General features: G+C 32.0%; 1 protein-coding gene across 1 annotated transcript; it reads left to right on the top strand.

The window, feature by feature from the left end:
• The first annotated feature begins 3751 nt into the window (after nt 1-3751).
• LOC109150566 (EIN3-binding F-box protein 1-like) lies at nt 3752-7689 on the top strand. Its single transcript, XM_019298504.1, has 2 exons — nt 3752-4212; nt 4780-7689. Exons 1-2 carry the CDS (start codon nt 4188-4190, stop codon nt 6759-6761), a joined length of 2007 nt encoding a protein of 668 aa, XP_019154049.1. The 5' UTR covers nt 3752-4187; the 3' UTR covers nt 6762-7689.
• The last annotated feature ends 6113 nt before the right edge of the window (nt 7690-13802 follow it).

The raw sequence follows: 13802 nt of genomic DNA, 5'->3' as shown, positions 1-13802 counted from the left end.
CTAAACCCGTGACCAGCCTGACCCGCCCCGCCTGGATCCGTGACCCAGACGGGACGGGCTAAAAAGCCCGCCTCCTGACGGATCAAAATTTGAAGAACCCGTCCCCTACCTACGGCGGTACGGGACGGATCGACCCGACGGGTAAAACCCATTTTTGACGGCTCTAGTCGGGTCGAGGTGTGGGGGTCCTTTGGGGATTCAACTTTTCGGGAAGAATGATTTGATATGACCTCTATTGATTGAATAGAAGGAAAAAAATGAAATTCATTTTTAAATCAATAATTAAACAACATAACACATCAAAAAGTAAAGAAACATAGAAAACATATACTAGAAACTTTAGTAATTAGATTAATCAATCATCATATTTTAGGTTAGAGACGAGTGCGTCAAATTAACATCCATGATCCATGCATACCTTAATTGTAAATCAAATTTAGAAAATTGTCAACTTGAAAAGGAGAAACTCTTATTATTGTAATTATTATTTTTATTACTAAAAAAATCATTCAATTCTTTCTCGGTCAAAAGACTAACCTAGTAGTGCTAGCTAGCTAAGGTATTCAAGAGTCAATTCAAAGGTATATACATTAATTTTTTTAACAATAATACTATAATACTACTACTACTACTATAAATAGCAAATGGTGATCTATTATTTATTTATTTATTTATTGGGTGTATGAAGAAAGTGGGATGTACCAACCTACCAACACTCCATATTATTGAGATTGAGAATTTTCAGGTCAGAAAAATAAAGTCCTACAATCAAAATTACACATTTTTGATGAATTAATTATATGATTTGTGTATGTTCATCCACTTATCCACATGCATTTCTTAATATACATAAAAATTAAATGATTATACAATATATATATATATATATATATATATATATATATATATATATATATATATATATATAATCCAAATTGCATTATTTTATTGTGTCTAAAGCATCTACAGATATTGCTGCGTTCATATATATACTAAAAATAATTATGAACGTGGTATTTTTATAATTTGACAGCTAACAAACTCTTTGAAAGTATATATGTTTATTTTAACATAAAGGAGTGTTTGATAAATGATTGTTAGCTGATTCTGTTAGTGAGTTTGACTAGTTGATAGCATACACTATTGTAGAAAAGTGTTTGATAAATTACCTGTTAGTTGTTAGCTGGTTACATATAAAATGACTTTATAAAAAAATTGATCGAAAAAACTGCTCTGAGCAGCCTTTTGAATTTTAATATTTTGAAGCAATAAGTTGTTACGAAAAGCTAATAAATCAAATATTATAGTGGTCAAATACTCAAATAAGTCAAAATTGACTGATAGACTAATTATTTTACTAAACAGAGCCAAAGTCTAAAATGAACGTAGAATTTAATGAAAATGGATATATGAAATATTCATTAGTTTAATTGAAGATGAACATACAAGTTTTTGAGGAACAACTTTAAGTTTGAATAAAAATAGTATAGTCTTGACTCTTGAGTACTGAATAAAAAGAGTATATAATAGAACTAAATAGGGAAGATTTTATTTTCAAAAAAAAATAGAGAAGATTTTAATTTTAATCTCATGACTATTATAGTATTGCTATATTTAGTTTTTGACTTTTAATTTGATTATATTTAGTTGATAACATTATTTACATTGCCACAATTAACGCTCTATTACAAATTTCATTAAATTAACATTTTTTTTTTGAAAATCATTAAATTAACATTTAATTTTGAGATAATATGATAATTCCACAAAATTAATCTTCTATTCTAGCTCTAAACCGTTTATTAATTAACATCATAATAGTTTTACTAGTTTTATTATAGTTAATTACAAGGTTAGTTTTTAATTAGCGATAAGGTTCAAATTGGTCACGGAACGAAACGTGAAAGTGCAATTTGACCACTGAACGAAAAAAGTGCAATTAGGTCACTCAACACTTCAAATGTATGCAATTTCACCTGATAGTAGGTTAACACCCCATCTAGCAGGTTGCATGTTGACATGGACGATGACTTCGCATTTGTTTCTTCTAAATTTCATTTTCATTTCTTCTTTTTATCTTTGAAAACCTTTTTCTTGCATAAAATCTGCTGCAGTATATATTCAGTTTATATAATAATTAAGATGTTAATAAATAAAATGAAACAGATTATATAATAATAATTAAGATGTTGGAAGGGCAAGAAAAATAAGTAGTTGGACAATTTAGAATGTTTAAGTATAATTTCGGAAGCAGTAGTAGGAGATCCTGTTTCATTCTATTTATTAACATTTTAATTATTATATAAACTGAATATATATCTTTCAAAAAAAAAAAGTGAATATATACTGCAGCAGATTTTATGTAAGAAAAGAGTTATCAAAAATAAAAAGAAGAAATGAAAAGGAAATTTAGAAAAAAATGTCAAGTCATCGTCCACGTTAACATGCAACCTGCTAGATGTGATGTTAACTTGCTATCAGGTGAAATTGCATACATTTGGAGCGTTGAGTGATCTAATTGCACTTTTTTTTTTCAGTGGTCAAATTGTACTTTCACGTTTCGTTCAATGACCAATTTGAACCTTATTCCTTTTAATTATAATGTGATTTCTACATTTTTCATCATACCCTTTTAATGTAATCATATTAGGTCCTTGGTTTCCATTTTAGGATGGATTCAATTTAATTTCTTTTTATTAAATTTAGTTCCCAACTAAGATTAAATTTGACAAGAAATTAAAAAAAAAAAAATCAATATAGTAGGGCATTTTAATGAACGATTAATTGGTTGAAAGGTAGTAATATGCTTTGGGACTCGTTCAGAACCTAGTTAAAGCTTGCCAACCAAAGATCAAAGGGGGATAGCCAAAGCGAGGCATGTCTCCATATATAAAACATAATAAAGCGACTAATATGATTATTAATCTGATCTTTTTTGATTAATTTGAGAGAGATTTGTAACTTTTTGAGATTTTGAGCATCCTTTAATTTTCGGAAATTTTAATGTTCCTACAATACAGCTAATATGATGATTAATATGATTATTATTAGACTTTTTGACCTATTTCAGAGAGGTTCTTAACTTTTTAAGCGTCTTTCCCGGAACTTTTTCCCGAAACTTTAATATTCGGTGAGGAATTTCATGATTAATTTATTCTAGAATTTTCTTTGAATTATCCATTCTTTTTAGTTCAAAAAATAAAAACTACAGGGTTATGAAATTAAAAATAATAATAATAATAAAATAACATTAAACGTGAAAGTGTCGTTATATATTATTCCCAAAAGCTCCTCACGTCCTGACAGAACATTTGAGAGAATTTAAATCATAGCAATTCAACTAAACATAGATGTTAGACTTTTGCCTAAGCCACCATGAGATCATTATTTTCGAACTTCACTCCTATGACCAATTGAACTGTCTACGTGGACAGTGTTGTTGAGCATATAACCATTAATATGCAATCTAACTATGAGTTTAAGCTTTTAGTTAAAATGAAATACATGCTTTAATTTGATATCAGAGCCAGACCAAAGGTCGGGCTTAAAACTCACCGCACACGTGAGGAGATTTTTAATTAAGATGGGGCACATGCTTCAATTAGTGTCATCATCATACATTAAAACTGGAATTAAATCTTTTGAGGATATAATTTTATGAATTGTTTGAACAGAGGCATAGAAACATTGTATACACCGCCCATGTTTTCAGCATCGGTTCATTGCACTTTGCACGTTCCCACCTCTCTCTCTTACTTCACAGTTCATAATCTCTCTCTCTCTCTCTCTAGAAAAAATAGCATAGAAAGAGAAGAAATTTTCAGGAATCTAACGTCACATTTCATCAGATATACATAGTATAATACATCAGACGCCCCCACCTGCCCGAGTTGAGTGTTCTCAACTCACACGTACATTGTACATATGCATCTTCATACGCACTCGGCCTGTCATTGCCCCAACGCCCCTCCTCCCAGCTTTGATTTTCCTCTCTATTTTTGCCCTATTCAATAGGGTTTTCTTGTGATTATCTCTCACACCTTCTATCATCTGATGCATCCTGTTCTTGAACCTCTATTGATCATACTCCTGTTCTTGCTTGTTCTTTCAATTTTTGCTCTTTGTGGAGGGTTTTTTAGGCTCACAACTTTCGGATTTAACCCGCCCCGGATCTTCCACCAATACCCATGTCTAAAATCTTTGAATTCAGTGGTATGGCCTCGAATCTTGAATGGGTTTTGTTTTGGTTCATGCTTTTCTATTTCTGAAATTCTGTGATATTCTTGATATTTATGTGTAACAAGTGTCTTTCTTTGTTTAAACATGTTTCTAATGATTTCTTAGTAGAAGTTGCGGTTGTATTTATTTGTTTACTTTACAAGTCAGTTGCTATCTTTGCAACCATGCTTAATTTTAAGGCTTTAAATCTATGATTATATGGAAAGCTTTGTTGATTGGAGGTCTTGATAAGCTGTGTTGATTGTGAAACTTCATGTATGTTCTCATGAATACAAGGACTCTGTCCTTTTACTAGCTGAATTTGTATGATTGGCCCTCAGCTAGGTACAAAGCAATCATGTATTATACTGTCTTTACTGTATAGTCTTCTGGTTCCTAAGCTCTATTAGGTAACTCAATAAGTGTGGTGAACCTAAATAATTTGGGTGTATATCATATTGAGTTTAAGATCTGAGCTTGGGAAGCTGGTACTGTCTATTTTGGGAGTTTTTTCTTTTAATTCTTGGATATCTGTAAAGCCCATTTCGTTTATGGTTTCAGGTCACAATGAGTTTTTCCCAGGGGGGCCTATGTACCCCAGTTCCAAGGACTCGGGTTCCTTTTTGTCCCTTCATCCTCGTGTGGATGGGTATTTTCCTCCTTGCAAGAGGGCTCGAGTCGGTACCCCTGTTGTTGCATGTGAAGGACTTGAGCCGAAGAAGAAGCCTACAATTGAAGTCCTTCCAGATGAATGCCTCTTTGAGGTATTCAGACGTGTTCATGATGGCAAAGAAAGAAGTGCCTGTGCTTGTACGTCCAAGCGTTGGCTCATGCTTTTAAGCTCTCTCCGCAGGGATGAGATCTTTAGCAACAAAAGCATTCAGCCTTCGGAGCCCAAGGAAATGTCTGATTCCGGTATGAAAGCTGACATCAAGTCGGATAAGGATGGGCTTGTTCAATCTCCTGTTGCTGAAAGCAAGGCTGCATATCAAGATGCCAAGGATGAAGGTTATCTTTCGAGGTGCCTTGATGGAAAGAAAGCTACAGATGTCAGACTTGCTGCTATTGCTGTTGGAACTGGAAGCCATGGAGGACTGGGCAAGCTTTCTATTAGAGGAAACAACTCCGTTCGTGGTGTCACTGATTCTGGCTTAAAAGCTATTGCTCGAGGTTGTCCTTCTCTAAAGGCCCTTTCTCTGTGGAACATATCTTCTATTACAGATGAAGGTTTATGCGAGATTGCAAATGAGTGCCATCTGTTAGAGAAGCTTGATCTTTGCCATTGTCCATCAATAACCGACAAGTCCTTGATGGCAATTGCAAAGAGTTGTCCCAATTTGACCTCTCTAACTATCGAATCTTGCTCAAAAATCGGGAATGAAAGCCTGAAAGCTGTTGGTGCATGCTGTCCTAACTTGAAATTTGTTGCATTGAAGAACTGCCCTCTTGTTGGGGATCAAGGAATCGGAAGTCTTTTCTCGACAGCTGGTGAGGTTCTCATGAAGGTTAAGCTCCAGTCATTGAACATAAGCGATATGTGTCTTGCTGTTATTGGATACTACGGTGTTGCATTGACTGACCTAGCTCTCGCAGGTCTCAAGAATCTAACTGAGAGAGGTTTATGGGTCATGGGAAATGGTAAGGGTCTACAGAAGCTGAGGTGCCTTTCGATAATAGATTGCTCTGGTGTTACCGACTTGGGGATTGAAGCTATGGGTAAAGGTTGCCCAAACCTGAAGCAGTTTAGCCTCCGAAGTTGCACTTTTCCATCGGACAATGGATTGGTTGCTTTTGCTAAAGCTGCCGGGTCACTTGAAAGCCTTCAGTTGGAGAACTGCCACAGGATCACCCAGGCTGGGTTATTTGGTATTCTAGTGCATTGTGGCGGGAAGTTGAAGACTCTCGGTTTAGAAAACTGCATTGGAATCAAGGACTTAGCGTTTGAATGCCCCCTGTTGTCTCCTTGTAATTCTATGAGATCTTTGTGGATTCGCAACTGCCCTGGATTTGGCAATGCTAGCTTGGGTGTTCTGAGTAAACTTTGCCCCAAACTGGTGCATGTGGACTTTACCGGGCTTCATTGTATAACAGACGATGGGGTTCTCAATCTTGTTCTGAGCTGCGAGGAGGGTTTAGTCAAGGTGAACCTAAACGGATGTGTTAACGTTGGAGATCTTGCAGTTTCCGCCATAGCAAAGCAACATGGTGAGACCCTCGAGACACTCAACCTCGATGGCTGTGGCTATGTTACCGATGTGAGTTTAGTGGCAATTGCTGACCATTGCTCCGTGCTGTGTGAGCTCGATGTTTCCAAGTCCAGAATCACCGATTCTGGCATTGTGGCACTCACCGAGGCAGTTCAGCTTTCTTTGCACGTCCTTTCTCTGTCGGGATGTGCAATGGTGTCAAACAAGACCTTGCCTCTCTTGCTTAAGCTGGGCAGTAGCCTTGTCGGTTTGAACATCCAGAATTGCCCCGGAATCAGTTCTAGTGGCGTCGATTCGCTTGGAGAGAAGCTTTGGAGGTACGATGTTCTTTCTTGAGGATAGCTAGCTTTCGAAAAACCAACCCCATCAGTAAAGTTAATATATATATTCGTAGCAGTACAGTAGGTCTTAGCTCCATAGCGGGTCTTCCTGGTCCAACACTTTGGACTCCTTTTCCAGTGAGAATGGCCGGTTCGATTCCTTTTTCCAGCTTCTGAAGAAGTTAGCTGTTGCAAGAGTTTTTGCCCTGCGGTAACTTGGCGGGTTTCATCCTGGTCGTACTTCTGAACTCTGAACATACAGATCCGTCCCGGGTATTGGATCCGAAGAAGACTCTTCTATGGTCTAGTAATTACTTTATTTTCACCTAAAAGCAAAAAAAAAAAAAAAAAAAAAAAAAAAAAAAAAAAAATCTAGTCTCAACAAGTATATGTTCATTTTCCATTATATCGAGTCTGCATTTAGTTGAATACCGTGTCTTGAGTCTGGAGTTAGTTGAATATCGAGTCTTGAGTCTGCAGTTAGTTGAATATCGAGTCTAGAGTTAGTTGAGTATCGAGTCTTGAGTCTGGAGTTAGTTGAATATCGAGTCTGGAGTTAGTTGAGTATCGAGTCTTGAGTCTGCAGTTAGTCGAACGGGAGGGTTCTTCATGTGTTGGTTGGGTCTGGGCTTGATTGATCCATCCTTGTGGTTGGTTTAGGCAGTTGTGAGGTGTGATGCTATGTTTCTGGGGAGCTTTGGCCATGGCTGAAAGATAGATCTGTTTCTTCTGCCATGACAACCAGCGTTCGGGTTGTTTTTTATAACCAAACCCCCATTTTTGCTGGCATTCGTTGCTTAGATAAACTGCCCTATTCAACCACTCTTTCTTAGTTTCTTAGCATTTTATGTCCAAAAAACTGCAGATGTAATAAAACTAGTTATTATTATGGTGGTTGTTGTCTGTTCATCTAGTTTTAATTATGAATAAATCAAGTTTATTATGAGTGTGATGATTGCTTTGGTATTTGCCTCTTTTATTTTTGGCCTTTGAGTTGTATATATAAATATATGCCCGGTCTGGTCGGCATGGTAATATCAGCTCATGTGCTGACAGGGCTTCTCAGTCAATGCAGATTGTACTATTAGGTATGCATAAATATACTATACTGTGTTTAAAAATGTACTCTCGTGCGGTTATAGCGGATTGCACCATTAGGTATGCATTAAATGCATTGCAGTACCAAAATGAAACGAGTAAATATGCACCAGAATAAAATGAACAAATGCACCGCACACCAAAAAATGTAATACACCTAATGGTGCATTTTTTAACACTCTGTGGTGTATTTATACATATCCAATGGTGAGTGACCACACGTGAACTTGACCCATTACAATCATTATACCATAGACTAGATGGATCACTGATATATATATATATATATATATATATATATATATATATATATATATATATATATATATCAAAAGGTATATTTTTAATATATTAAAGATTCATTTTTTGAAGGTACATTATTTGAGTATTAATTCAGTACTTAAATAGTGTATGTATATTAAAAATAAATATTTATATATAGTCCATAGTTTTGGATGTTACTGGTCCTATTACATTGTAGTATCTGTTCATATACTTTCTCAACCTACTGAGACACAAAAAATCAATAACGCCTCCACTGAGGCTCGAACTCGTAACCTTCCAAATAGAAGTCCAACCCGAGTACTATTAAACCACATAGTCTGGGTATATATAGTCCATAGTTTAATTTGTGGCATTAACAACTCATTTAGTAATTGTTATTAACAACTCATTTAGTAATTGCTTCAAATTATAAAATGTGTTACAATTAATACGTCCGACTTGATTTTTTTTTTTTATTTATAGAAATCTATCCATTTTGCGTTATTCAAATATGATGGCATCACCTCGTATCTCTATAACCTCAACTACGAGAGTGGGAAGTGTGTTTTGTTTTGATAACTGATTACTATAATAAGCAGATGTTTAAATCTTGCTTCAATAAAAAAAAAAAAAAAAAAAAAAAGTCGTTTAAGTTAATTTAAAATTATTATTATTATTATTATTATTATTATTATTATTATTATTATTATTATTATTATTATTATTATTATTATTATTATTATTATTATTATTATTATTAAAGATTAAAAAGTAAAATTAACTGTTTATGCATAAGCAAAATATAAAGAGAAATAATTGATTTTATTTTCGCTTGCCATTTTCCGTTCTTTCATGGTTCAGCACATAGATAAGCTAAGCTAAGCTTAAAAAAAAAAAAAAAAAAAAAAAAAAAAAAAAAAAAAGGAGAGAATTCCTTAATGGTTGATAGTTAACTAGAAATGAATGAAGCAGTGTTACACAAGGCAACAATAGGGAAAAATATTATCAGTAGGTAGAATATATTAATAGTAATAACTATATATGAGATTCAAGTGGCGGAAGTATGGTTCATTTTTATTAAATTATTGAATTATGAATGCTTTAATAGGTGTTAAAAAAAAATTCTCTCCAAATGAGATATAAAAAGTAGTTTAATTCTAAATTAGTAGAATTAAATGTATTCTGATAGTTAATGATCTTGTGGTCGAGTAATATTGATCTTGTGGTCTAGTGGCATGAAGTTACTCTTCCAAATTGGAAGTCATGGGTTTGAATTTTAGTGTGGCGTTAACTCTGTAACATACTCAGTAATTCAGTATTACATAAAAAAAATAATTAAAAAAACAATAAAAAAAGAGAATGTTATGAAGTTCTTAGTCAAATTATTATTTTTACGTTTATAGTATTTATATCCACATTGATGTTTGGAAGATGTTCAAAAAGAGAAATAAATAAATAAAATTTTCCTTTATTGTCATTTTTTATTTTCTAGCTTTCTACTTGGAAAGTAAAAAAAAAAAAAAAAAAAAGGAGGTTGAGGTAGCTTGTATATAATACTTTTTGTCATATCAACACTGTTTTATCATCACCACATCACAAACCTGGAGGGTATGGTTGAATGGAAGGGACGTACTCATCCATCCTTAACCAAAGGTCAAGGATTTGATCCTTGGCTTTGGGAATGGAATATCCTTAAATCTGCAGGCCAGTTATTCCACCTTAAAGATGTGCCTACAATTCAGCGAGGGGATTAGTCACTGTGTCCGACGGTGAAAATCCTAGGTACACCTATAAAAAAAAAAAATCATCACCACATCACACATTTTGTCATGTCATACACATAAATCTTTATTGTCTTAAGAGCGACTACATTAGGTGTTCAATATTAGATGTCCAATATTAATACTCAATATTAAAATCTTAATTATATTAAAATATTTTATTAAGTAAGAGTATACAATTTTTTAAAATATTTATAGTTATAGAATTCATAGTTGATAAAGTTAGCATATTATATGATCATTGAAAAACAATTAATTACGATACGATTAATATTATTAAAGAAAAAATTTTAAAAATGATAAATTACTAAATATAATATAATTATGGTAATATTTAATTAAAAGTTAAATGAAATCAAGCCCTAAAATTATTTTTTATATTACTCCAATATATAATATCGACGCATATTATTACCATTAAAGAATATATATATATATATATATATATATATATATATATATATATATATATATATATATATATATATATATAAGATATTGTGTATGCATTTACATGGTAATAATAATGGGAAAAGATAACTAAAGTTATAATGGTAAGGATCTTTTTATCCAAAAAATTATATAGTATAACTCTTATAGCATAATGTATAAAAAAATTAACAAAAAAAAAAAAAAAAAAAAAAAAAAAAAGCGAACATAAATCAAGCCTATAATTTGAATTGAGACTTATCATGTTTTGAGATGTAGATACGTGTGGTAAGAGTTATTTTTTTGAGAATATTTTTATTATTTTTGTATTTTATATTGTAATCGTTTTCTTTTTATAGTGACAACAAAATTACTTACCATGCTGTTGCATGCATGTGCTTCAATAATTAATGATGGACACACATCGTCTAAGTCGCTAATCTCTATACAAAGTTGTTGAGATCTTTTAAAGATTTCATAATCTTTTGATTCTTTAATTGTAATCCCTAAGAAAACTAAAACAAGATTATATTATGAATCTTAAAATAATATAAAAGAATATTTATAAAAAAAAAAACTCATGGCTCCAACTTCGGGAGTATTATTGGTCCACCTACATTGGTGATTTTTTAATATTATTTTTAATGAATTAATTCTTTTATGTTGTCATTGATTACGATAATATTTCCAAATCTAATCTTCAATATTAATTTGACTATATTCTATCCCTATTTTTTTTTTTTTTTTGAATGTTACTGACCCTATTATATTATAGTATCTGTTCAAACATACTTTCTCAACCTAATGAAGCACAAAGAGTCAACAACGCCTCCACTGATGCTCGATCTTATGACCTCTCACCTGGAGAGTTCCCTAATTTTTTTTATTAGATGCGATTTCTAGTGATTTTTATAGTTTTATTGGTTTTAGATGTTAAAAAAAAAAAAAAAAAAAAAAAAAAACTGAAGGGAATATTATATTAAAAACTTGTGCCTAAATACACTGAAAATTTTACCATATAACGCAGTTAATTGTAATGTTATACTTTATTAGATTCATTAACCATCTATGAATTAACTGATTCTATTTGGAGTTATTAGTTAAGTAGAGATAAGGTATAAGATTATTTGCATTCTTGAAATGATCACATTTGCACTTCACCATCCTTGCAATTATAGAGAAGGCTGTAGAGGTAGATTGATATGGTGTTTAGATATGAAGTATTTGATCAATTCCTTTCCCTCTAATTCCTTCCTTCCAACCAAACATTCACGTAATTTAAATTCTTAATTTATATTTTGAACCAAGATACACAGTGCACTGTGGACCTTGGTGCATGTATATGTGTCTTATGCTCTGAGTTTTTGTGTCTAAATTTTATACCTTAAGAGTATAAATTTTATACCTGAAACAAATTAGTAATTGTGTCTTTATGTTATGAATGTATGTGTCTTATTGTGTTGTGAAATTTTATGCCTATGAACACAAATTATGTACATACCTAAATCATATTTGAAAAATAAGCAAATATATAACTTGAGTATGTGTACGTCTTGTATTGTGAATTTTTATATTTAGTGTTATACAATTTTGTAACTTACGAGTATGGATTTTGTAACTCGTCGTTTCGATTTAGAGTTTATAATACTATATGGACCATATAAATAGCCGGAGAATAGAGGATAGCGGTTTTCAGGAGTTGGGGAGTGAAATGGGTTTGTTAACTTGAGGGAGGATGATGAAGGTTGGTGACGAGGTTTGGTGGTGGATGGGAGTTTGGTTTTCTAAGGGAGAAGAAGATTGGGGATGGTGGTTGTGGCAGCCAGTGGCTGTATAGAGTGATATATATGAGCTAGGATTTCAGAGATGATTTCAAGTCCACCTTATATTGGGCAATGTATTCTACAAATTACTCCTTCCGTCTCATTTTATGTATCTGGTTCGATTAACGAGACTTGATTGATGTTGTTTTTAGTTTAATTTTTTATCCTATTAAGTTTAGTATTAGTATACAAAATTTATATATTTAGAAACTACATTAAAAGTACTATTAAACACAAAAATTAAATTTTAAAATAATTAAGAAATACTAAAAAAAAAATAAGCAAAGAAGAAAGAGTTGGTCTGACCAATGAATAGTAAGTAGGACAGATAAAAGGGACTGAGGGAGTATGTGTTTGTAGTTAACTTATTCAGTTAATAAATTATATGTCTGTAAATAAATTAAAATCACATAATAGGTTAACGACATATTATATACATGCAATTCACATATTATGTCTTCAATTTATTTACACATAATCTGTTAACGCAATGCACATAATAGGTTAACTATACATACATAATCTAAATATTATTTTAAACTAAGGTCTATAATGTAAGTTGGACTTGTTTAATTTAATGATATAATTTGTCAAATGATTTCCTTTGCAATCGTTATATCGTGCACCATCCTGCGCAAAATGTATTGTGCGGCCTGGCCGAAAATGACGTCGTTTTTATAAGTTGTGTGGTGAGTTGACACGATGGACACCGTTCCGTCCGTTCAATCCCGTTAACACTTTTTTTTTTTTTTTTTTTTAACACTTGTGTATATGTGTATCCTGTTAAGAGTTTATGTGTATTCTGTTAAGAGTTTCTGTGTATTATATTAAGAGTTTATGTATATTCTGTTAAGAGTTTCTGCGTATTATGTTAAGAGTTTATGTGTATTACGTTAAGAGTTTATATGTATTATGTATTATGTTGGATTATGTATATTATGTTAGGAATTTATGTGTATTCTACTATATAATTCTGTACATCCAAAACAAATAATTTTTTTTAAAAGTTAACGTCAGAAACAAAAAATAATGTCGTTTTGTGCATTATGCGCCCTGGTGTACGATATAATTTGCCTTTCCTTTGGGCCTTGAAGTATATTTTGTTTTGGGCTTGTTTGAGCTTTTTGATTGATTATTGTATTGGGCTAGAAGACATGTTTTATACTTCGTGTAGTGGCAAATTATTATGTGGACTAAATGCTGGGTGGACCATAATAAAAAATACATTTTTAATATACTAAATATTCATTATTTGTATATTGAATGTATATTATATAAAATAATGTACTTTCAATACTCAAATAATATATTTTTCTTGAATACAATGTACATTATTAATATACTAAATGTACATTATTTTATAACATACAAAATGTAGTTCACACAGCTTGTGTGGACCATTATCCACACAATAATGATTGTCATGTAGTTGTATGCTTTAACAAAATATTGACAATTTATATCATGGATCAAGGTCTACGTAGCATTATGAACTCTGTATCGAAACAATGAAGTACAAAATTCATACTCGTAAGGTATATAATTTCATAACAAAAGACACAAAAAATCACAACACAAGACACATATACATGTTATATATTTACTTATTTTTCAAATATGATTTAGGTATATAATTTGTATTTATAGGCACAAACTTTCCCA

Source organism: Ipomoea nil, unplaced genomic scaffold (assembly GCF_001879475.1).
Source record: "Ipomoea nil cultivar Tokyo-kokei standard unplaced genomic scaffold, Asagao_1.1 scaffold2279, whole genome shotgun sequence".
NCBI classification, from domain to species: domain Eukaryota; kingdom Viridiplantae; phylum Streptophyta; class Magnoliopsida; order Solanales; family Convolvulaceae; genus Ipomoea; species Ipomoea nil.
This window is presented reverse-complemented; position numbering and strand designations above follow the sequence as displayed.

Coding starts and splice junctions, on each gene's coding strand:
- LOC109150566 (XM_019298504.1), top strand. CDS start 4,188: ATGTCTAAAATCTTTGAATTCAGTG. Junction 4,213..4,779: donor TAAAATCTTTGAATTCAGTG/GTATGGCCTCGA, acceptor TTATGGTTTCAG/GTCACAATGAGTTTTTCCCA.